The 25,949-nt window shown below is 36.5% G+C and overlaps 1 protein-coding gene across 12 annotated transcripts; it reads right to left on the minus strand.

The window, feature by feature from the left end:
* Positions 1 to 1,171: 1,171 nt before the first annotated feature.
* On the minus strand, positions 1,172 to 25,887 carry Trf2 (TATA box binding protein-related factor 2). 12 transcript variants are annotated; one of them, XM_070287872.1, is made up of 13 exons: positions 24,988 to 25,182; positions 23,864 to 24,188; positions 16,348 to 16,454; positions 10,062 to 10,556; positions 9,560 to 9,861; positions 9,420 to 9,497; positions 8,543 to 9,364; positions 8,170 to 8,250; positions 7,986 to 8,108; positions 6,258 to 7,918; positions 5,944 to 6,196; positions 4,583 to 5,873; positions 1,172 to 4,382 (listed from the first exon to the last, which is right to left on the minus strand). In XM_070287872.1, the coding sequence occupies exons 4-12, from the start codon at positions 10,070 to 10,072 to the stop codon at positions 4,900 to 4,902; spliced, it is 4,305 nt and encodes a 1,434-aa protein (XP_070143973.1). In that variant the 5' UTR covers positions 10,073 to 10,556; positions 16,348 to 16,454; positions 23,864 to 24,188; positions 24,988 to 25,182; the 3' UTR covers positions 1,172 to 4,382; positions 4,583 to 4,899. The 12 variants fall into 12 exon arrangements, with proteins under 12 accessions (XP_070143973.1, XP_070143974.1, XP_070143965.1 ...); XM_070287873.1 differs by having other exon boundaries at positions 8,543 to 9,358; positions 9,560 to 9,864; XM_070287864.1 differs by having other exon boundaries at positions 9,560 to 9,864; positions 24,988 to 25,181.
* Between the last annotated feature and the right edge of the window lie 62 nt (positions 25,888 to 25,949).

Below are 25,949 nucleotides of genomic sequence, written 5' to 3' on the forward strand. Positions count from 1 at the left end.
AATTGAACTTTTTGATTCGGGTTTTATATAAAACAACATCAAATATCGATACAGGATCAATATATCAATATTTTCGGGCAAATTAATATTTGGGCTCTTTTGGAAAATTTCAAATTAAAATTCAATTTATCGTTATTATATCGATTTATGATATATAATTAATATATAAAAATATATCGCAACGACAAATATCGATACAGGATCGGTCTTTCCTGGTTTGAACTATATTTGGGCTCTTTTGGAAAATTCAAATTAAAATGTTCAATACATCAATCGATAAATATATCGGTATGATATCAAATTGCTGAACAATACATTTTTAACTGTGGCAATCTAACTCTGAAATCTACAATATTTTCTTTAGTAACATAAGAATAATTATAGTAGTTGTTAGAAAAAAACCATAAACCACCCTGAGAACTATTTAAAAATGCACTTAGTTTGTTTTTTCATTTGTAATTTGATTTTTATTCAAACAATTTGCTTTCATTTGGTTGGTTGATTTCTTTGTTTTTTGCTTTCGCATGTGTTACTTGTGAGTGTTGGCTGTCAGCTTAAAAGAAGAGGCAGTTGTTGCGAGTTCTTTAGCTTAGGCTCAACATTTTATTAAACATTCTTATCTCGCCCAGGTCTTTGAATGCGAAACTCCAAACTAGAGTCTAGACTTTTAAACTAAATGTACAATCAAAATGAGTTATTTTCGTTTAGTTTTGTTGTTGCTGTTGTATAGCAAGCCCAAGGAAAACCAACGAAAGGTTTCGAAATCTTTACATTTAGGTTCTTTTAGTTGGCCTTTTGCATAGATTTCAAAAAAATATACGTAGATTTTGACTTGGCCTTAGGGACTGTAAAGTGTTGGCGGCAAACAAAGAGCACGACGAACCAAGTGTAAGTATATATCTATCTCTCAACTCTCCGATTCTCTCTTTATAGTATATACATATGTCATATATATATCTTTTTTTCGTATATAAATCTAACTTTTCTTTAGTTTACGAAACTTACAAAACTAGTTTCAGGGATTAGAAGAGGGGGGCGTGTACCATAAATCTTAATCGTACAAGTGTCGGTAATTGATTTATCCATACGGTAGCTAGTCCTAATTAATCCGATTCGCGATCCGATGCTTATTGTTGCAAAAACTTCCCTCCGAATTAGTAGCACGTTTTGGTAAAAGGTAATTTCATCTTGCTTTTCGTAAATGGGGCTTCTTTTCTGGGCCGACCTTTAAGGTCTGCGCGTGGCTTGACTCGATCTCGATCTCGATCTCGCTCTCTCTGAATCTTAGTTACTAATAAATAAATGTTTCTTCAGTTTTTTGTATGTTTTTTTCTTTCTTTTTCGTATTTTTTTATGTTTTGTTTTGTTTTGTTTTGTGGTTGATTCAATGTTTATTCATTCATCCTTTCTGCACTTAATGTCACGCTTACTTGCCATCTCTATCAGTTATTGAATTATGTTAGTTATTATGCTTTGTATATATAATTAATTGTTGGTATAATGCAGTCTTTACGGCAAAACAAAAAACAGAATTATGCTATTTGATTTCTTAATATTTGTTTTCATAGTTTATATGTATCATTTGCATCATTTTTCATTGTTCTCATTGTCATTAAATACATAATAATCAAAAATATATCTGTATACTACGTACATATATAATTATTAATATTTAGTTTTTGCTTTTTTAAAGTTTATGAAACCAAATACACTTATTTAGTTAGGCCCTTCTGTCTGTCTGTCTGTTGTTGATGTTGTGTGTTGGTGTTGAACAAAAAAAATTGTTGTTGAAAGTTGGGGATTAAATTCATCAAGCAATTTACAATCGTACATCCTTCATCTGCTAAGCATTTTTGTATCTTTCCTCTTGTCCCCAATACATACAATACATATACATATACATAAATTTGTTAATAATTACTCAAAGTGTATGTATGTACGTTTTGTATTTTAAATTGTTTTCTTTTACTTTCTTTGAAGGCAGTTAGACTTGAGAGGGATCTCAAATACATATATCATTCCCAGTTGTATAAATTGTAATGCTTATAGAGTTGTATTTGTTGGTTTCTCCTTTGCTTGCTTTTTGTATTTTTGTTGTAATTTTTTTTTTTAACAGTTATGTACAATCAATTATTCAATCATTTTGTAGTTTAAGCTTTTTAGTAAGCATGTTTTTGTCAGATTTGTTGTATCTTTAGATTGCTAATTATGCATTTTGGCTTACAAATTAGTATTCTGCATTGAATTTGTTGTTGTTTTTTTTGTTGTTTTGTTTTTGTTTCTTGTTGTCTTAAATATAAGGCTTAGGCTCTCAGTTGCTACTTAATGATGCATATCAAGATGTTTTCAACACGTCCTCTCTTCCTTTTCGTCCTTTCACATTACATACACATTCCCATACACAAAAAATACATTTCGGCACTTGCTCCTTCTCTCTCTCTTTCTCTCTTTCTATCTCTTTCTGGTCGTGTCTCTTTCTCATACTTTCCACTTGACATTACATATTTGATCCCTAAAGGCATTTTCAAGTTTTTTTTACATTCCTAGATTTTCTTTTTGGGGTTTTTCTTTGCAAATCATAAAAAATACACAAAAAAAAAAGAGTTTGATATATTTTCCTTACATATTTCTCTTTTCTATTTTTGATTATGCATAAGTTTTGAACGATATGAAAGTTGTTTTGTTTTTACGTTTTAGCACAAAAGAAACTAGAAATATTTTGTTATTATGTATATGAGTGTGTGTGTGTGTGAGGCAATTAACGTTATAAGTTTGGAAAACATTAATTTGATGCACATTTATGCATTTAAATAACATTTGCAGGCGTGTGTTGTGTGTGTGTGTGTGTGTGTGTGTTTCTTAAAAGGGATTTGGATTTTGTTTGGAAGTACTATTTCAATGATTGTACAATTGGCTATATATTTTGTTTTTTATTTTCTTTAAGTGTGAAGAAGGCACGCCAAAGAATTGCGATTTATTTTTTATTTTTTACACACACAGACAGAAATTTGGGTTTTAACGCTTTCTTCCATTCATCTCTTTCGATTTTATTGCTTGTTTGTTTCTGATGTACGACGTAATGCCTTAATATTATGTATGTATGTACATATGTATGTAAGTTTGTGTTGTGTGTGTGGGTGTGTGTGTATGCATATGGTTTGCTTCGTTAAATTAACTAAAAAAATATGTACTGTATGTATATTTTACAATTCTTTTTCTTTAACAACAACACAGGAACAAGTTTGTAAATCTAAGCTTAAGTTCTTTTCTCATTCTAGTTTTTTAAATATTTAATTTTACAGCAAAATTAAAAAAAAAAAAAGAAAAAAGGATACATATACTTAAATATGTGTTTGTATATATCTGATAATAGTATTGGGTTACGAATTAACTTGCTTGTGTATTAAGAATAAGCACTTAGAATTTAGTTTTTGTTTTTCCTTTGCCTAGTCATTCGCATTTGTTATCGTTATCGATGCCAAACTCTCCATCTATTTCGTCCTTTTCGCTTAATGTTTAGTGATTATAAATCTTCTCTCTTGTTTGCCTTCAATTTTTCTTTGTTGCAATGTATAAAGTATAAATGTATGTATGTAGTAAGCATAAATTATGACATAATTAGTTGCTGTTGTTGTATTTGTTGTTATTGGTTTAAATGTGACCAGATATAGGTGTGTGTGTGTATTATATTATAACTTAAAGTGAACAAATCAAAAAAAAAAAAAAACTAATTATTTAATTTGTAATATTATTCGGTTATTATTCTACATTTGCTCCTCCAGTCTCCTGATAATAATTATTATTTTTGCTTGAGAATTTTGGTTTTGTTGTTTTTTGGGGGAAGAACTTTCTTGGTTTGAATCCAAAATTCAAACAAACTTGCACAAGCTTGAGCTTGGTTTATGCTATGATTTCCATTACAGTATTTCTCATTAGGCGGTGGTTTTTCTGCTCACATAAATTAACTATTTATACCATAGAAAAAAAATTAAAAAAGAGGAAAAAAAATATACAAAAAAAAAAAAAAATACATTAAACAATCCGTAATATTTTGGTTACATGTTACGTAAAACCCTGGCAATACGTATTCATAACGAAAAAAAAATATCGAAATTATCGATGGTTTTACGGATAAACATCGATTTGTTACGTTCAGTTACAGTTTTACGTTAGGCTATAGTTTACGATTAATGGTAAGCTCTCTGGATACCATCATCTGGTTCTGGTTCTGGTTGTTGTTGTTGGTTGTTGGTTTTTGAGGTTGTTGATGGGTTCGATTTCTCAGGGGTCCGATATCATCGATGCTACACTATATGTATCTCTGCTAGTTTTGTTGCTTGCTGTGTGCTCTCTTAAAGTACCAGTGTTATTTAAACGTAAACCTAAAATGGGGAAAGAAGAAATGCAAATATAAGTGAGGGAGATCAATAAAGAAAAACTAAGAATATAAATATATCGCAAGGTATTTCAATGTTTCATCATTATTTATGGAATTTAATATATTTTGCTTTCTATAAATAAAATGTATTTGATTTTTATTCAATATCTCAACGAATAATTAGTATTTTGAGCGATATCTCACCTTATAAATTAAATATTTTTGGTTGGTGGATGTTGTTTGCTTATGTTTTGTGTATGTTGCTTGCGTTGTTGCTTGCCTGCCAGGAAGAATTCCCTCTCGTCTTGCTTTGGGTGCTTCATATCTCGTCTTAGCCACTCTCCCACTTTGTGCTCCGTGCTGTCAATTCGTTCGTTTTTGTGTAAATGCAACGAACACAACACACACACAAACACAAAGGGATAATAAGAGTATCCACAAACACACAAATAAATCAACGAATGTAGCACTTGTTGTGTATGTGTTTTGCCTGCTCCTTAAGCAACAACAGCAAAACCCCATCAATACTGACAATCCAATTCGTTGCTCTCCTCCTCCTCGATCAGGTCATCCACTTGAAAGTCGCTGGGCGAGAAGCTCCTTTGTTGCCCCAGCAGTTTTTGCTGCAACTGCTGTTGCTGCAACAGTCGTTGCTGCTGCTGTTGTCGCTGTTGTGCTTGCAAAAATCCGGCACTGCTCCCGCTGGCGACCAGACGGGAAGCGGCGGCGACTGAGGAGGAGGAGGAGCTGCTGCTAGGATTCAACGCTAGATTCATAGGCGTCTGGCCAGTGCCACGCATTCTGGCATTTGCCAGGGCGGCTGTCTTAAGTGGATTTCGCAGGTGGGTTTGGGCTTGGGCTTGGCTTTGGGCTTGAGCTTGGGCTGATGTGGAGGCAACGTTGGAGAAGGAATTATTAGTGGATGCAGTTGAAGCTGCATTGTATCGCGGCCGCTTATTCTGAAGCTTGGTGGCCCAGCATTCGGTGGCCCTTCGACGGGCACTGGCACAAATATTGTCTGTCGTCGATGACGACGACGAAGATGATGCAGTAGCAGTAGCAGCAGCAGAGGTTGAGGGTTTGCTAGCATTCAAGGCAGTGGCGGTGGTAGTGCTACCGTGGAACGGTATATGGCGTCGCTCCTCCTGCGTCTGCTGCATCATATTGCGGTAGCTCTCCAATTGCTTCGACCGCTGAACAGTATTAATCGAGGAGGTGCCAGCGGCAGTGGCTATGGTATTGACTTGATCCGTACCATCAGTCGTCGTCTTGGTCGTATGGGCAGTCGTTGTATTCACAAATATATCATTAACGGCCGCCGCCTTATTCTCCGAAGCGATAATCTCTTCCAGTTCATTGGGATCAACGCCGCCGGTGAGACGACGTTGCTTTTGCCGCAAATGCTGCAGCTCCTCGGGTGAACGTTGTTTGCGGAACTCATAGACCAGCGGATAAATGTGTTGAATCGCTGATTCCACATCATTTACACTGGCCGCTGGGGAGAGAGAGAGAAAGATACATAATTAAGCATCTTTTCTTAACTGCTAACAAATATTTCAACTTACCTGTCACGGTTATGCTCCCCGTTGAGAAGATCTTGAGGGTGGCCTTAGGTTCAATCATTTTGTATGTGACTCCCGGATGCAGCTCCGGCTCATAGCTGGCATTAGCCCGATGCCGTTCCGAAAAGTTAACAATCTTGATTGCCCAGGGCATGCTGCAGGTGCCCAAAACGTTAACGATGCGAAAGTTTTGGAAACGAGTTGGGAAGCCCAATTTGCCCAAACATCGGGCATAGCGACGGGCAGCGACCTTGGCCTGGAAGGAATAATGAAATTTCAATATTAATTGTAAATAAATCAATAATAATAAACTTTACCATTGGTTCAGAGGTGGCGCCCGTACACGTTATCCTGCCGGAAGACCAAATCGAGGCCGTGGTATATGGATGTCGCAGCTTCATCGTCACCATCCCATTCTCCCGTCGATACTCCACATTGGAGCCATTCAAGGCAATTTCGCGCAGCTTCAAGTGACAGCGAACACTGAACGAGCAGACTACATTATTGATGGTTATGTCCAGTTCCGGCTCATCGCCATCGGATGAATTGCCCGCCACCAGCTCCAGCGGCTGTTCCTGCAGGATGCTGGCCGCCTCAGGCTCCTTCTCTACGGCATCATCATCATCATCGTTGTTCTTGATCACAGGTTCATTCAACACAAGTGGCTCCATTTTGTTCGTTATGAGGCAACGGTTCCCGCTGATGCCGCCATTCGTGGAAGCTACAACTGCAGCTGCTGATCTTGTTGCTGCTGTTGCTGTTGTAACAACTCCGCTGCTGCTGCTACTGTTGCTGGTCAAGATTCGGCTTTTGGTGCCATTGGACAGCACAATGGTATCCCCATTGACCAATTTCTTTTGCACGGTGGGTGATGGTGGTGCCCCGTTGCCACCGGTCGTTTGCAGTTTGCTAAATTGCGAAAAATAACGAACTGTGCCGGAGGAGGCAACTGTCGCTGCACTGGATGAGGTAGCAGAACCCACACCGACTATAGTGGCGCCTCCAATCTTTCCAGTTACTTGTGCGGCCGCTGCCGCTGCTGCTGCCGCCGCCGCCGCTTGGCGATTGGCCATAAATGTAGCAGTGGGCGTTAGGTAAACTCGTGGAGCATTGGCCAGCACCGCCGAGGAGACGACACTGCTGGTGCCCACTCCGGATCCAGTGCTGGTGGCCTTTAAGCCGCCGTTTAAATTTCCAACCGGTAAGCTCACCATTTCGTTATGCATCATCTTTTGCTGGCACAGAGGGTGCCTGGGTCCCGGCGGGAACTGCTGATACTTGAGGTACTCTTGCTGCTGGCGAACTAGTCGTTTTTGAAGCTGAATTTCCTTTTTTGTCGGGGGCTGATAATTTGGATTTTGTAATCTCCGCAAACGGATCTCCTCGGCCTCTTTTTGCTGGGCGCGTAAGCACTCCTCGTGGACGCGAACTTGCTGCTTGGTATCGGATTCCTGAATTCGGGACTTGGACTGCTTTCCCAGCGATTTCTTTAGAAGATTTTCACGCTCGTCTATCGCCTGGTCTTCCCTTACTTTGACGTCAAGCAATAGCTGGATTCGAATATTATGCAGTCTACGGCCTTCTTCGATGCTAATTGATGGCGTTGGTGTAGTTATTGGTCTTTGTTGTGGTGTTGGTGCAGTTGTTGGAGTAGGTATTGGTGTTGGCGTTGGTGTAGTTGTGGGTGTTGGTGTAGGTATTAACGTGGGAGGCCTTGGTGTAGATAAGAAAGTAGTTATTGACCTTGGTGTAGTTATTGGTGTTGGTGTAGGTATTGGTATTTGTTGTCGAAGTTTTGCCAATTGTAGGTCCCTTTTTTTTAATATCGATATCGCGGTATGAAGCAGTAGATTTTCTATATTATCAGCTTTCCTTTCCAACCGTAGAAGTACTTTTTTTTTTGTTTCGGCACTCAAATTTCGAGAGATTCCTGCCGGTAGCTTTTTCCGTAACTGTTGCAGATGTCCAGATAACTTGCCTTCGGGCAAAATATTAGATATTATTAATACGGTAAACATAAATACATTTAATTTCTCCTGCCTTACTCTTAAACTTTGATATTTGTTTGCATTTCTGATTCTGTTCTTGCTTCCGAACGACTGGGTTTGAATGTTTGGTCGAATTATTATTCTTGCTCTCGCTTGAAGATCCCACAATAACCTCCTGATCTGCAGGCAATTTACATTTTTAAGCAATAGTTATCGGTGCATTAAATATTTCCTGCCTTACTTGTAAAATTTAATATTTGTTTTCGTTTTCCCGCTAAACTTTTTTCTTTGAATGCTCTTTGATGCACAAAACTCTCTTGATCTGCAGAAAATATAAATTCCAAATTAATTTGGTTTTCGACAACTATTCATCATTTTTTTAACGATATTTATCGATAGGGCTCTGATCACAACTACCGTTTCCATGAGCAAAGTTTTTTTGTATTGTTATACATTTTTTATTTTTTTTTTAACCGACAAAGTTATTCAAAAACATATCTCTTAACGTCAAAATTTTAGTTTATTATGATTGTTGTAATTTTCCTTATTTGATTTTGCTTCTGATTGTTCTACAACAAGTTTATATTGTTGAAAAACTTCTTACTTCTTCTTACCTTGATAATTGTTTGCTTGTAAGCCGCCTCTTGTCGAACTATATAGGCCTCGTACGTGTTGTTGTTGTTGTTGTTGTTGTTGGAAAAATAGCTGTTGTAGCTTTTGCTGTTCCTGTTGGTAATGCTGTTGTAGATCCAATTGTTCCTGTTGGTGTTGCTGTAGCACTTGCTGTTTGTATTGCTGTTGATCTTGCTGTAGCTGTTGGATTATGTTATGCCGTTCGTTATACGTTTTTTGTAGTATTAGACGGTGTTGTAGGTGTTGCTTTCTTATATATAATTGGTGACTTTTTTGCTTTTGCAGCAGTTGCAGTTCTTTTTGCTTTTGTTCCTGCTGTAACTGTTGCTGCCGCTGTTGCAGTTGTTGATGCAGTTCTTGTAGCTGCTGCTGTAGTTGCTGCTGTAGCTGCACCTGTTGCAGTTGTTGTAGCACTTGTTGTTGCAGTTTTTGTAGCTGCTGCTGTATGAGTTGGTGGAGCTGCTGCTGGTGTAGTTGTTGTACCTGTTGTTGTAACTGTTGCAGTTTCTGTGGCTGTTTATACCACTGCAGCTGCAGTTGTAGCTGTTGCCACCGTTGCTGCTGTTGTAGCCGTCTTTTTTGCTGCTTTTGCAGCTGTTGTAGCTTTAGCTGTTGCTGCTGTTGCTGTTGCAGCTGTGGTAGCTGTTGCAGCCGCTGCTGATGTTGTATTAAGTGCTGCCGCTGCTGTTTTAGCTTTTGTAGCTGTTGCTGTAGCTGCTGCTGTGCGCGTTTCTCCTGCAACTTTAATTGTCTCTTTCGGTGCAGTGAATTCTTGTCACTAGATAGCTTGAGATCGTCTGCAACTAAATAAAATTCCATTAGTTTTCTTAATATCAAATAAAAGAGCTTTGCTCTTACCTTTAGAATTTTGTATTTGTTGTTTTTTGCCCGAAAACTGTACCCCTTGCTTTGTTCTTTCTTTGTTTTCTTTTAGATCTGAAAAAAGGAATAACATTTTTATTTTATTTGCAACATAAATAAGGGTGAATTATATTTACCTTTTCCGCAAGTAACGTGGTCTTCCTTCTGATATATTCTGGCCTGTTTTAAAGTTCCTAACTCTGGAGTTGCCTGCCCGGCAATATTTTTTTGAAGGACTGATTTCTCCGGCAGGCTGTTTTCCGTTGGCTTCTTCTTCAAGCCAAATAATACAGTTTCAGGTACTGACGATGGAGGAGTTTGTAGCTTGCCCTCAAGTCCTATTTTCTTAACAATTTCAATATCTTTCTTTGCCTCGGCCCCCTTCTTACGCCAATCTTTTGGTATTGCCGAATTTTGTTGATGGCGAAGAAGCGCTTCTCTGCTGGAGTGGTTTATATATATTGTTTTAGGCAGATGATAGATTTTAATGCAAGCGCTGTTATCAAAGTTTTTGGTATATATAGAGTGTTTTCTTGCGTGTGTGTATGTGTGTTTGCAGTTATATATATAATTTCATATATATATATATATTGTGTGGTGTATATATGGGTCTGGGTCTGAAGTCTTTGGGCAACTTACATAGTGGCCATATTTAAATATTACTTGCTCAAATTATCTTCTGTATTCTTCGGGTTTCTTGTACCAACTAAGCTTAATACTATATTGATTTGTTGGTTTTTTCTTCTTATTTTTCTTTTTTGTTGTATATAAGGCTAAAAGTGATTCTTTTTGTTAAGTTTTAACAAATGTTTTTTGTTTTGGTTGTGTGTCGTATGTGTGTTTTTCCTAATCGTTTTCACTTATGCTTTTGTTTTACTTTTGATGCCAAAAATACTTTTATTTTTTCGACTAATCTTTTGAAATATTCTTTTTTTTCAGTTAGTTTTAGTTGCTGTGTGTTTTGTGTCACTATTTTCTTCTTGATGGTTTTTTCTTTTTATGTTTAATGATAACTAATTCTTGTGTGTATTACAATTATTTTCTAGTCTTCCGTTCTTTTCTCCTTGTTGTTTCTAGCTTGTTGTTGTTATAGTTGTTGCTGTTGTTGTTTTGTTGTTGTTCCTTTGTAGCAGTCTGGAAAGAAAGAAATGAATTCAAAAATATTAGAAAAGTGAAATAGAAAAAATCAGCTGTTTTCAATAGCAGGAAAATTAAAGAAAAAAAACATTTGCATTTTTCCAATATTAAGATTCATTAATAAACCTGAAAGAGTCAATGGGACGACGAGCCTTAGGAAGATGAATATGTGGAATTCACTCCACAATCCACTCTCAACACTCACTCTCTCGTCGACCTCGAATCCAATCCACAATTTACAAAAGTCTAAGTGTAAGTGTAATTAAAACTAAAGCTTTTGCTGGCAATAAAAATTACAAACAAAAATAATAACAATAATAAAGAAAAAGAACGTCAAACGTAACAGCAAACACACACACACACACATACACACAATTGCTGCACAACCAACGAAAATAAACTAATTAATTAATAATTGAAATAACAAATAGAGATGACAGACCGGCAGGCGGCCTACTGGTCCCAAAAACATTTTTGAAAATAGTCAAGACTTACGAAATTTTAAGAATATAAATAGTACTTTTTTTTTAATATTTAAGCTTGGAAAATATTCTTTAAAAAAAAATCTATTTGTAATAAAAAACCAACTGCAAAATCTTCACTATAACTTTTTCAAGACTTACATCCCGGACTCATTTCTAAAATAGAATGGACATTTTTGTCGCCTGCACCTGTTAGTAAACAGCATTTTAACAGTTTTCTAGGATCGGCAACGTCTGGCGCTGACCTTAACATAGATTTCATTAGCTGTTGATGGGTGCAAAGGAAAGGCAAGGAGGAGAAACAGCAAAAGGAGGAGAGCCGACTAGACAAACAGATGGCGCGGGGAGGGAGGTAGGATGGTTGGGTGGTGTGCGCAAAAGTTATTGTACATCACTTCTGGGTCAAGGACGCGCTCGCACAAAAAGTGGAACACTGTCGTCAATTGAGCACAGCAATATAGTAATAGCAACAAAAATTGCATCAACAGTGACGAAAATACCAGCCACAACAATAACAACAACAACAAAAAAAAAGTCACAGTCATTTAAGCATCTCAACATAAAACTGCAACATCTCATTCGCGCACCCACAGCACACATTGGTTGCTTGTCAAAATGCAACAGTGTTCTATTTTCGGAGCAAAGTGCAAATGAAAAATTGTTATTGCAAATTAGCAAATTGCGATAAATTAGAACAGAGCGGAATGACACAAAACGAAAATATGTATAAGAGTACTAAATACATTGTATTGTGCATAACTCTTACAGGAAGAGAAAGATAAATAGAATGATTCGACCCAATACCCAATACTTTTTTGCATTTAGAAAAAATTTCTTAGTTTTCGGGCAAGTTTTTCTAAATTTAAGGACAATTTTTACTGATTTAAGACAAAATGTAGTTACTTTTACAGTAAGTAAATATTAATAAAGCACCTATTTAATATGTAGCACATATTTAAAAGCACAGTGTAATAGCACAAACATGTAACTGATCGCCACTGTCCATACTTAAGGACGGCAACCGTCACTTCATTTCAGAGATGTTAAAACCAGTTGGGAATTATATGTGCAAACGTGTAAAAATATTCGCAAACAATATTAAGGCAAATTCGACATGGTTTTTAATGCAAATTTAATCTTTAAATTCAAATAAAATACCTAAACAAAGGCAAAAACAATTGTCCTTAATTTTGGAAAAAAAAAAAAACAAAAGTGGTAATTTTTTCTTTGTTGTAAAAAAAAACTTATCTTAGATTTTGTTTTATAGAATCACAGCCCTAAGCTCCAATTATTATTAATAATTACGAATTATGAAGTTTCCAAAAAGAACCTGGTATGCTAAAATGCAGTTGATTACCAATTAAAATTCTATTTTGTAGTTACAATTCGATAAAAGTATCTATGTATCTACATACATACATGCAATTATTGCTGGATACCGAGTATTGAGATTCCACAAACACTTGTTGTTTTATTGCCGGGACCGGATGTACATATATATATGTATGTACATATTTACACATTTATGTAGATTGTTTCTTATGCACCCTCCCCCATACATGTTAAATGTGATTCATTTACGAAAAAAAAGGGCACACCAACGAAATGAAATTGAATAAAACTTTATAAAACTGAACGAGCATGAAACATCATTTGTGTGCCGGTGTGCGGGGGTGTTGTTTGGGTCAAAGCTTTTTTAGGTGACCCACAAAAAGAAGCAAATTGGTGCGCCTGTGATTCTTCTGAACGATAAAGAATAAAGAGTGCTGTTCAGCATTAGGGGTTGCTTTGATTAATTTATTCAAAACAGCTGTGATGAATTTTCTTTATCTGAGTTTTATGAAATCAGCTGTCATTTTATCAAGGTAATTTTATTTTTTGACGTTTCAGATAATAACCAGAACCAACATGTTCTAGCCATACTTATGCACATACCTAAATTTTAAATAAATAATTATAATAGCATTATTGTTGATCTTTTTTTTTTTTTTTTTTTTTGATCCAAAAAACTGAAGTTATTGGCTAATCTTAATTTGGCATTGAGGAACCGAGCATTAAACACATTTTTTGTCGTACAAACACTTTTAAAACCCACTTTTGTGATCTGAATTCCTTCTTTTTCCCGTTTTTGTTTTCTGTGTTTTAAATCTAGGAACTTGGTAGAATGATTTCAATTTCAACTCTTAGAATACATATCTATTTATACACAGAACTGCGCTGCAATGCGCCTTAACCGATATTCACTGTAAGCAGTAATCAAGCAAAACCAAAATAATTGAAACAAAGCGAAGCAAAACAAAACGAATTTTAAACGAAACGGAACGTCACTGGCACGAACACAACGATACGTGCGTGCGTGTGTGTGTGGACGTTGGAGCTCACATGACGTCGGCATTTGACGTTTTTTTGTTGTTGCTCTCAGTTTCTCTCTCCCGATTCTAAAATCCCGCTCTTAATAGCACGCTCTCTTTGCTCTCTGCTATTTATAACAGCTCGGCAACAGAGCGACAGCAACAACAAATTGCGGGTCAAAAATAGGAAGCAATATAAAAAATAAAAAAAAAAATAAATAAAAACAATGCACAATGCAAATGCGAATGCCGCTCATTGCTTAAATTTCAATAAAGAAAGATAAATAGACAAGAACCTAGAGAGTCAGCCAGCCAGCCAGAGAATGCGAAAAATCTACCAAAAATATTTGATCGAAATCAAATTCAGAAACACGCGCAGACACCGATATCCTCAGAAGAAAATAGAAATAAGTGCGCGCCTGAATTGAAAATTTAAATTTACGCAAAAAATACCCCTAGATATTGTACGAAAAACCAACAACAAAAGGGGGGAAAATGGTACAATTCAGTTCATTAACCCAAAAAACAAAAAAACGAAAAGGAAAATTAAAACGCGAACGAGAACAACAAACAGACAAAACGAATGCAGAGTGCGAAAAAAGTCAAATAAAACAAAAGGCATTATACTAATAATAATAACGAACAACAATAACAGCGAGCACACAGTGCAAGCAGCGTTCCAAAAGGCAAAACAGAAATAAGAATTGAAAAAAATTAAATGAACTGCGAATTTCAGGTTCAAGGCCAAGCGACATACACATAATTCACAATTGTCAATTCGCGCAATTCACAATTGACAGTCACCTTTTTGGATAGTTTCTATATGTACATAGCTTCCTATGCTTAAATGTATAATACATACATAAAATCTATAATTTTTATAAGTTAACCTTGCGTTCTTGAGCACTGGAGCCTGAAAATAAAATCCAGCTTTATTATTATTTTAAAACCAATCAAAGTGTTCGTTACAGAACCAACTAGAGGTTAATAAACGCAGCCCAAAGTTCTGCCAGATTATTTTCTCACGATTCGTGGAATATATGTATGTATGTACATACATATTCACCCCTACATTCCGCCCCCTTTCCGCCCACTATAATCACTCACTTTGGCGACGTTCCATTCCCTAGAGCTCTCCAATTTCAGTGGAATATGGTAGGGTCGCCTCTTTTTCAATTTCGTCCACATCTGAGATTTGTTTGTTAAAAACGGGGAAGGGGTTTCGAAATGTGAGCTACGTGTCTGACAAGAGGGATCATAAACTATACAATAAATACAATATGCAAACGCACACATGACCAACCAACAATTTCCCTATTTATTGTACATATGTATGTATTTATTTATTTATTTCCGTTCCATATTTAATGGGTGGTACACCATTGCCACTACAAAATGGTAACCACATAAACATATTAATTTTTTAATTTTCTTCAAACAAATAATACAACTACAAAAAATAGTCTGTATAAAAATGTTAAAAGAAATTCCATATTAAAAATACGATTTGCCCCAAAATCATCAATTGTGATTTTTCAAACCTATTACCTTTTTTTTCTGCAAGAATTCGATAAAGCCACATTTGAATGTACATACATATGTACATAAAACGGTTCATATCAATTGCCCGACTGCATATCACGATCGTAATTGTAATCGTAATCATAATTGCCATCCGGCGGATATAACAAGTGCAGCACTTACATACCTACACAAGCTTATATTTACACAGCCCACAATGTTTAAAGCAAAATAAATGTCAAGAAAATGAGTATCTATAATAAAAAATATTTAAAAGCATTTTCCTAAATTAAGTAGACCTCAATTCTGTGTCTCTTACAATGACCAAATAGTCCCCAAAAACCAGAGAATAAATTGAGTACCAAAAAAGGCAGTAGCTGCAATCTTTTACGTTCACTCCATATTTTTTCTTTTTTATTGATTTAATACAACATTAAGTTTGCACACATTTTTATGACAACTTAATGGAACAAAGAAAAGTCAAGGAGAAACATGTGTCAGCAGCAAGCATGCAAAAAAAATTAATAATAATAAAAGGAAAATAAGCGGAAAAATAAAACCAGGACAAACTTATTACAAGTACATAACACACGTCGCTCAAATGCAGGTTGCCCTTCTGGTTCAGAATAAGAAAAATATCAAAGTTTACTTCCAGGATCGATAATTTGAAATATATATTTTGAATTTCTTGACAAGTTTAAAAAATATTTAACAAGGACAAGCTGTAAACAAAGTATGTCAGATTAATCCGAATTTGTGATTCATTGAATATGTAAGTAGCAGATGTACACACATTCATACTTGATCAAAAAGTGAATCACTAAGCTAAAGTGGTGACCTCACCGATAAGGATGCACTTGCACTTCGAGATGTAAACTTTACATGGTTTAGAAATTTCTGGAGAAATCAGAGAAAGTGCCAGTATTTTAAAGCTATGTAAGCTGTACGATTTTTAAATACGAAATAAAAAAAAGTATTTTAAATTCTTCAAAAATTTAAGAACCAACAACAGTGTTTATTATTTAACATATGTATGGTTGGTGGAACATTTGAGCTTCTGTAACAATTTTCGGACTGTTAATTTTGTAGTCACGTTGTCTCAATTACAGCATAGTTTTTTTTTAGCACTTTGACTGCACATTGGCAAGCAAATTGCAGGGCTAGAAGAAACCAAAGGAAACCAGTTTCCAAGATAAATAGAAAAGAGAAGGAAGCCGGGAGACCGGCTTGGGTCTGCGCATCATAGCTAGCAATTCTACGGCATTACTCAAGGGGAAAAGCTTTTTTCACGTGTTGTTTTAGTGGTTAACTCGCGCGATTAACATGGCTGGATTAACAGTGGCGCCGCCACTTAACATGGCCAATAGCCATTGCACTTGACATTGGCTGTTAATCGCGATATCGATAACGATTTATCATCGCTCGGTTACTCACCTCTTAAAAGTCCTTAATTAGTTGAATGGTTATATTTAATGGTTAGCTCTTTTTGTTTGCTTTGTATTATTAGCTATTAGATGCTTCAAATCTCGACCAGAGAGAGCCTGCAACGAGAGTAAAACAAGATGCATAACTGTTAGCAGGCGTGTTAGTAGAAAAAAAGGTTGAAAATAACATAAAAGAATTGCTTAATAAAACAGCTGGCAAAAAAAAAGAGACAAAGGAACATAAAGAAGAGAAAGAGATGAAGACGAAGAGAAAAGAAAAATCTCCCCAGGTGTGCTGAAGGCAATGGAAGATACAAATTAACATATGCATGTGTGATGTACTATGTACATACATATGGATGTATGTGAGCAATGCACGCACATTTGTGGCCGCAATTATAGCAACGTATCTCTAAAATCAACAGCCAAGAGATACATTTTATTTTATCTAAATGAAATTGTATCTATTAACATTTGTAGATTGCTTGTAATGGAAAGTATTTTAATTTTTATTATAATTTTATATATTACAAGCTATAAATATATTTTATACAAATCTGTTTACAAAATTTAAGAGTCCTATTGAGTTGCCCTCCGACGTTCATGTGCGTTTTAAAAAAGAGAGGGGAAGGTTCATAGATATAGCTACATATTTATATGGGTGACAACAATTGCCTGGGACACCGAAACAACCGGAGAGCGGAAATGCTGCTGTGTGGACGAGAAATCAGCGAAGAGCTCTACAAAATTCCATCAACACACTCACACGCACACACCAAGCGACCACCCTTTGTGGCATTAATTAAAAACTTCAAAATAAGTCATACTTTTTAGGCTCTGTTTTTAAACCTGGTACAAGATTATAGGGAGAAAGATCTACATACTACTTTATTCACATGTACATACATATGTATGTACATATGTCTGTATCTTGATCAGCATCACTCACCCACTGGCCAGTCAAAATAAAAGTAATAAGAGTACTAAATACAATAAAGGGCAACCCCAAAATTTTCGTAGTCAGCGTCTCGTTTTTAAGTCAATGAACTTTTATATCCTCTAATACACCTCTCCATTTGCTCCATCAGCCTGTCTGGCTCTCCTTTTCTCATTCTTCTGTGAAGAGCGGCAGAAAAAGACGGCGGAGACCAAGGAAAACAACAACAACTACAAGTCGTTGACATGTCCTCCACAAAAAAAAAAAAAATAAATAAATAAGCGAAAAGTGGAGTGAACTAACGTACAGACGGCGGACAGACAGACAGACAGAGACAGCTGGCTGTCGATTTGTTTTGATTTACCGTTATTTCAGTAAAAAGGAGAAGAGCCCGAAGAAAGAGAGCGATCGGGTTGAGCCATAAAGAAAGTTCATGTTTTTAATACATTTTTAAAGAATTAAAAATGACCTTGAATTTGAAAACAAAAATAAACCATAAGAATTTACAAGAAGTCAAGCATTGCATATTTTCCAAGTTAGTAACTATTGAATTTCTCTTCTTTTAATTTGGACAGTGAAAAATATGCTTGATAATGAAATCAATACAACAGCCACCCACTCCTCCTCGACTGGAAGTTGAAGTGACCCAAGGAAGAGCAAAGTTTGGGTTTGTTGGTACGGGTGGGGGTCAGGGATTACTACTGTCTGGCGAGACAGGATAAAAAGTCAGACGGAAATTAGCTTTTATCGCTGACCTTGGGGGCTGCCTCGCCTCGTTGTTCATGGCTTTTCCTTCGTATAAAACACAAGTATTTATAAATTCGTACTTAGGTATGTAACGTACATTTGTGTGCATTCGCATTGAATAGGCATTGGCGGTTGGTATACACACCATGTGCTAATTGATTGCGTTTTGGCTCAAAGTGCTAATTCGCTAAAGCCACAGTGCGTTCGACTAACAAACTAGAAATATGTAATAACTAGCCTCTGGCAATGAGTTTTTTTTTTTCATAAAATAGTGATTAAAATAATTAATGTTAAAAGTTCATGGAAATTTAAACACAAGTAAAGTGATCATTGAAATATAAATTATATTTATTTATTTAAGTTCTTAACAATGCATAATAATTAAAAGATTTAAATAAATTACAGATATCAGTTTTTTAATTTGAAAAAGGTTTAATTTGGTATTTTGTTTCACTGTGACTGCTTTATAGATGGCTTGTAATTTTTGTTGTATTTGCTTAATTTCTTTATCCGCACACTTATTCACTCGGGGAAAAAAGCTTTTTTGCGTGTTAATCATTAAAAGCAATACAAAGATACTATACTTCATGAAAATGAAATGAAAACATTGAAAGGCAGCGCGTGCGTTTTTGCAGCTATTATTAAGTCTTATTTATTATACAAATTATTATTATTATTTGTGGACGTAGACGTTGGAAAATGAAACAAAATAAAGAAGATATCAAAAATTAAAAACACTCTTTTTTTTTTACTATTTAAAGTGTGTACGCACTTTTTATCGGAAAGGGGGTCGCACTGACACACTTATTTTAGCCCCTCTTTATTGCTGCCACTGCTGGAGATCTCAATTCTCTTTTGTGCTTGTGTTCTGTTTGAAAAGAAGACGACACCAAAGAAAGCGACCAAAGCAGAGTCGCAAAGCATTTACAGTTATGATGCCAAGAAAAGTAAAAGTAAAAAAAATCAATGAATTTGTATTGTTTGTTTTTAAATATGCATACATAAATACGTGCAAGCATACATAGTGATGTATGTACATATTTACATACATATGTACACGAAATCCGCGGAAAAGGGAACACAGTTGAACTATGAATGAAAGATTTTTTTTTTTTTCTTAAAATTCTTTTTTTTCGATCCCTTGGATTTCTTTTAGAAAAATTATTACTACTACATATACGTATGTACGTATTTATATTTGTCTACCGAAGAGTATAAACTGATAAATTTGCTTCTAAAGCTTCGTTTTCATAGTTGACTAAAATCTTTCTCAGCAAACAGTTGTCATCTCTGCCGCTCGCCGCAAACAAGTTGAATTTACCGTTGCGTACGATTTTTTTTTTACCTTCTTAGTTTTTGTTTTGGACTTCTTCACACTACTGATTTTAATTGCTAACAGCAAAAAACACCAACAACGAAAGTGGAAACAATAACAACAGGTTGCCGGTGATGAGTAACGAAAGAAGTGACAAAGAATCCGAAAAAAGGCACTCTCACAATTTCACAAAGAGAGGGAGAATACGAAATGGAGAGCGTGGAGAGGGAGAGAGATATAGGAAGGGATGAATTCAAATTTTTTTAACGTTAAATAAACAAACACTTTGGAATCAATTACCAGGCAAAAAAGTTGCTCGCAACTTATCGGCTTATCACTCAAGCCCCTTTTTTTTCTCTGACTCTTCGCCACGCTCTTGCGAAATAGTAACATTTTCGTATAAACAAAACATTCCAGCTTAATAAGTCAGCCAAAGCTTTTAAGAATCGTTATTGAATTAATAAAACTTTTTGAAATCTAATTCTAACCAATATAATGATAATATTCATATATTCTCTGCTGTAGCGTCCGCTGTTAACGACAACAGCTACTTTGTATGTACATTTGTATCTACATATGATTTCCCACTGTTATACATCATATGTATGTATGTACATAAGCCTGCTAAATTTCTGTGATCGCTTATTCTCTTTTCTCACTCATTTCCTCTGCTATATCGTCACACTTGCTCCAGTTAAGAAAAAATAATGTTTACATTTAAAGCAATCACTGCCAATTATTAACTGTTTTGCTTATTTTTTTTCAGGGATAAGAAACTACATATGTATTAAAGCTCATTTACATGACGTCATGTGGCCTGCTGTTTTGCTGTAAAAAAGTTGAGGCACTTGAAATAATTTCGAGCATTTTACTTTGTGTTGTGTGCCGGCAGTTTTCCGCCGACTACCAAGCCAGCGAACTGGGTCAATATCTTAATTAATTTTAATGGGCTTAATTTAAAGACAAAGGAAGCGAACCGCACTAACAAAGTTACATCAATCATTTGCGTATTGCCATCGGTGGAAAGGTGGGATGGAAAAGGGAGAAATCATTATTTTCTGCTCTACATTAAAAAAAATGTGACAATGACAGAAATATGTACATATGTGTGTGTACATATGAACATATTTTTGTACACCTGGCTTAAGTAGCTAGTAAGTATAAGATACATTTCAATTTTATCAATTAAAAATAACACAATTTGTTATCAGATTGGGATGTGGTATGCATATCACATATTTGAACGTTGAACCACCAAGAAACAATGCTTTTTTAATGCGTTAGGAAACCAAAATTGGAATGTGAATCGAAATCTTTTGCGATAACATATTTATTTGTTTAAAAAGGGCGTGAAGTCAAAACAAAACAAGGCTTACTAATAATTTAATACAAACACATACTATTACCAACCCCACCAGCAGAAATTGGCGATAACAACAAAATGCGGGCATCGTACATTTGATTTATGCAGAACGAGACGCACAGTCGGAAAGAGGGCGGACAGAGAAGAGAGCGCTGAGATCAAGCCGGAAGTTACGTCTCAGAGAAGAAGAGTGTGTAACAGATGCATTTAGCAGCAACAGGAAAAGCAACAGTAACGACGATCGCTGACAGGTAGGGAGAAAACAAAAGGGCGAGAGCAAGATACAGCGCTGGCAGCAGAGAACTGCAAACTGCGATTTATTTTGGGTTGCACGTGTGTGCGTGTGTGCTCATAATGCGCGCGTATCTGTGTGAGTCTGACCTCGTTGGCAAACTTAAATAAAAAATAATAATAAAGAAGAGCATGGAAAAGTGGAATATGGCAGAGCGAACGAAGGCGGAAAAAGAAGCCGCACCTAAAAAAAAAAATCTATTACATCACTAGGAAAATTGACACAAGCATTCGACATTTACATACACACAAACCTAGCAGCATATCAACGTGCGTAGGCATGTGTGTGTGCGTTTATATGCGAGCAAGCTAGAAACGAAAGCAAATTGAGCATTGAAAGAAATAGAAAAAAAAAACGTACGGTAAGTTTGACCCCTGAAAACATGTGAATTCAAAATCCCGTGAACGTCATGATAAGATAGTGTTCCCCTAATTAGTGGGAAATGCCGTTTCAATCAAGTTTAGAATATTCGCCAATAAAGTCAGCAAACACCTTAGTAATATTTTACAATCATTTAAAAGAAAAAACAAAATAATAATCCAAACGAAAATGTCACAAGATAAAATTATTTTAAATAAATGTTTCAATTTAAACTATATTTACATAATACATATTTAAACAAATATTACTAGAATATAACCTCTAAAAATTTAATAGCTATTACTGCCAAAAAATACTTCTAGAAAATAAAAGAAAAATGTATCAATACATTGATACTACATGTATAAAATATATAACTTTCTGCTTTTAAAGAAGAATTTAAACAAACAAATATGTTTACCCTACAAAAAATCTACACTTTTTTAGCACCTACAAATGGCGAAAACTCATCGTTTATGTGTCATAACTGCTGAACAACGTAACAAAATGACGAAAAATCTTCTATTTCATTGTAATTTTTCGTATTTTTCGCCCAAAACGAAACGCGGCTGAAGCATAAAATAAAATCTAACCCTAAAGCGACTACAACTACAACTGCTAGAAACTTCTTTTCTGAGAAAATTCACTGAATGTATTTCCTACAGAAAAATGAGAGCGTCTGCGACAGAGCGGGAGAGGGAGCACGCGACGCGACAAGCGAAGCTACAAAAGCAGCGGGCCACAAGGCAACAAATGAGAGCCGTTTGTCGCATGCGGCGAATTCGGTTCAGGTATTATACCCTTTCGTTGCCCAGCAAGAGGGTATGCTACAGCAGAAAGCTAAAAGCCTATCTTTATAAACTATTTGCATAGATATATTTCTAAGTTTACAATTAATATATATTCTAAATTGTGGCAGCACAAAATTAATATAGAGGTACATCGAAATATATACATCAATAAACTAAGATAAGTTAAACAAAAATACTCTTGTTTACCAGAAATCTAAAAAACAAAAAATGGTTGGAATTAATAATCTAAACATGGTAAAAATTTCAAACTTCTTAATTGATTTAAAAAATCTGGGTTTGTAACTGTAGTAAATTATACATTTTTACCTTAATCGAATTCTGAATAGTGCTTACGCAAATGCAGCTCCTAATACTGTTCGAGATATAGGGTATCCGACAGTCGAGCGAATCAAGGCCGACGTGCTTTCTAGTTTCATTTAACAGGGCGAGCGGAAGCCAGACGACGTCGGCGTCGGCAGAGCAGCGAGTCGCCTGAAATCTCGAATGTGTGACAATGCTATTGGAAATTCAGTCTGCCGCCAGCGCGGCTCGAAGCAGTGGTATTTGTTGAAAAAATATTCCACGATTTACTGCGAAACACATCCACCTCGCTCGCTCGCACGCTGCCCCGTCTCTGTCTCCGTCCCTGTCTGGCATGCTAAGTTGCTTAACAGAGTGTGGGAGCCGTCGAGAAGAATGTTACCAACGCAACACTTAGAATCAGAAAATGCAGAATATCAATCGAATTTTGGCAAAAATTCAGGCAAAGGATATTCGAACGGTGGATGTAGACGCTTCGTTGCTCCTTAGGCGTCCCTTTTCCCCGCTTTCTGTTACTTTTCAGCATAACAGGACAATTAGCAGAAAGATATTCTCATTGCCATTAGAAAATGCATGGCCCTTTTTGCATTGTAAAAATGCGTGTACATACAGACGTACAGATTTTTATAATTCATGAAATAGGGTTTACATTGGCAGCAAAACGCTTTGTTTCAAGGGAATTTTATTCTAACTCTTACGTGTTTGGCTTTTTTCTTTGTAATGCGAAAAATGCCAAGAATGTGACGCATAACCACACACTAAGAAATGCATACCAAAAATAGCCGTAAAGAGACTAAAAGCGAAGAAAGAAGCAGCAGCCCGTGACGTCATCCCGCCCACAAAATACTAAAAATTATTGAAATGCAGATATTTTTGTTTGTTTTTGTTTTTATAAGAGCAAGTCTTTTTTGGTTAAATATTTATTGGTTTTTTTTACGCACTGCTGAAAAATATGTTAATAACAGCCCTATTTGCTGTTAAGTGCTCTCTCTCTCGCTCCCTCGCTCTTTCTCTTTGTGGTTTCAATGAAAGTGAGCCACAAAGCTGCAAAAATCGAAATTCCTCGTAATTGGTTAGAAAAGAAAATGATTTAATTTGAATTTTGATCAAGAACAACAAAACAGAAAAACATGTGATTTTTAAGCGAAATCAAGAATGAAACAACAACAAGAAAATACAAAATGAGAAGTGTATCCAAAACGAGTTATGAAATGAGAGAGTAAGAGGAAGTCGAGACGAGAGCAGAGCCAAAGTTACATTACGATTTTCTCACTGGCATTCTGGTAATAGACTAAGCTTAACTAGGCGTACAATTATGTTTTAAATATGTAGTTACTAAAACGAAATTTGAGGGGAATAAAGGAATAAATAAAGTAAAACGAATGAAACGAAAAAATCACCTTTTCAGTAGGTCGCGTCGTAATGTGCTCTCGCGCTGCGCTCTCTTTTGTGGCTTGCTCGTTGCTTCTGCTCCTCCTTGCGGCGCTCTCTTTGGCTGCAGGCTATCTCGTTCTATCCCGTTGCCTCGCAGCGGAGCTCTGCTGCCGTCTCGCTTGCGCTCCGCTGCTGCTGCCGCTGTATTCGCCGTTAAGTTTTCGCCGCTCTCTGCTGCTTATTATTTTGATGTCTTTTAACTTTGTTTTTTACAAGTTGGGATCACTTTTGTTTGTTTTGACAATCACGCCTCTGACTGCTGATCGTTCAGTTTTCGTTTATTTGTACAAACTAGATGGGTTTCATGGAATATTGATTTAGAGCAAGCAAGACCAGGCAGGGCGAATTGGGCGAGAGCGAGAGATTCGAACACGAACGCGGCGAAAACGGCTCGCTGTGGCATTGGCAATGGCAGCGGTTGCGGCGCGTTTTCAGTGTGTTAGTCCACGGCGGCGGCGATAAACACGAGCGAAACGCGCGGCAACCGACAAAGACAGAGACGAACACAGCACAAGCACACACGCACACCGAGACACCGCCTCCCGTACACGCAGGCGAAGAGAGCACCAGCCTGAGCGCTCTCCCGCTCTCGCTCCCAATCCCTCTTTGGCCGCTTTGTGGCGCCGCGCGCGTTTTGTCGCTTCGCCCGCAAGAGCAGAGCCACACGCAATAAAAGTTCAAAAACAGTTGAAGTATACCGCGACGAGAGTAAAAATCTTTCCTGGCGACGTCGTCGCCGCCGTTCGCTTGTAGTAGTTGTTGTTACTTTCGTCGTGTGTCGCGAATTTCGTTGCGCTGTTTACGCTGCGGTTCAACAAAAAACAAAAATGACGAAAAACTGAAATGCTAGGATAAACTCTATGGTTTTTGCGACAAATGTGCCAGATATTATCTTCTATTAGATTCCCCGTCCCCCTTTGTTTTTATGTTGTCGAAATTAATCTGCATATCATGGTGTTCATTTTCGTATTTCGCCTGCTGAAAAGGTCTCGCTTGCTCTTTTTCGCCCCAGGGAAGAAAAACGTATTGTTCGCTCCAGCCGCCGTTGCGCTAGTCGCCGCATTAGCTGTTTATTCGTACAAATCAGTACCAGAGGCAGTAGCAAAGTATAGATGACCAAAATAAATTCGGAGAGCACGAGTCTGAGCACACACGTCGTTTTCAAGTCGTTTGGCGTTTCACTTTGAGGTGTGGCCGTGGCGGCGAGACCCCAGAAACGTCACTCAGTGTGGCCAGACGATGTTGGGGCGCAAATGTCAAATGTAGGTTTTACCTACAAACCGTGTCAAATGTAGCAATGGGGTAGAAAATAGTCGATTGCCTGAGCGTTATCGATAATTTATTCGTGTCTAGTTCGAGCTAGAGGCGAGTGCCAGTGTGGCCGTCGCAATCTTTTATAAACCGTTATAAATTGGTTTGAGACTACACCATAAACTGGAATAGAAAGACGGATAATTTAAAGGAAAAGGGTGGAGAATCTTAAAATGTAATGTAATGTTTGTCCTCAAAATAAAGGTAATTGAGCGAAGAAGTAGGTGGAATAGCATTGATGAAAACGGATGGAAACTCTGCTGAACAATCGCGTAACCGCCATAAACATTTATTTAAATAAATGAATGAATTTTTTAATTATTAAATTAATTATTTAATGTAACTTTTTACTTAATAAATAAAGATTAAAGCATCAACTCATTTCGATTCAATTTCTTATTTACCTTTCAGGATTATTGTAACCACAATTGAGGGTGATTATTAAACAAGCAAAGGAGAAGAAGGCTATGTAATTTCTGAAGAGTTTTTAAAGTTCTTTCTTAAAACAAAACGAAATCACTAAAGCTCAAACTCGCTTACCAAAAGATTTCTATTGAGGCTCCCACTCTTCCGTGTCCCACAGAAGAGCCGAAAATCTGCTTATTTTTTTGCTTTGATTCACAAATATTTCCCTTATGCTGAACTTCAGTATTCTCAACTTTGCCCACGTGAAAATCTGAAATGAAACAAAGGTTATTTGACACAATCCTAAAAGGCCCATATGAAAAAACGTACCTTCTT

This window comes from Drosophila kikkawai, chromosome X, assembly GCF_030179895.1.
Source record: "Drosophila kikkawai strain 14028-0561.14 chromosome X, DkikHiC1v2, whole genome shotgun sequence".
In the NCBI taxonomy this organism is placed as follows: domain Eukaryota; kingdom Metazoa; phylum Arthropoda; class Insecta; order Diptera; family Drosophilidae; genus Drosophila; species Drosophila kikkawai.

Bases quoted from the DNA above. Each gene is read 5' to 3' on its own strand.
- Trf2 (XM_070287867.1), bottom strand. The intron at 7,919-7,985 runs GTAAGGCAGGAG...TTTTGCCCGAAG, and splicing joins ACAAATATCAAAGTTTAAGA to GCAAGTTATCTGGACATCTG. The intron at 5,874-5,943 runs GTAAGTTGAAAT...CTCTCTCCCCAG, and splicing joins GGGGAGCATAACCGTGACAG to CGGCCAGTGTAAATGATGTG.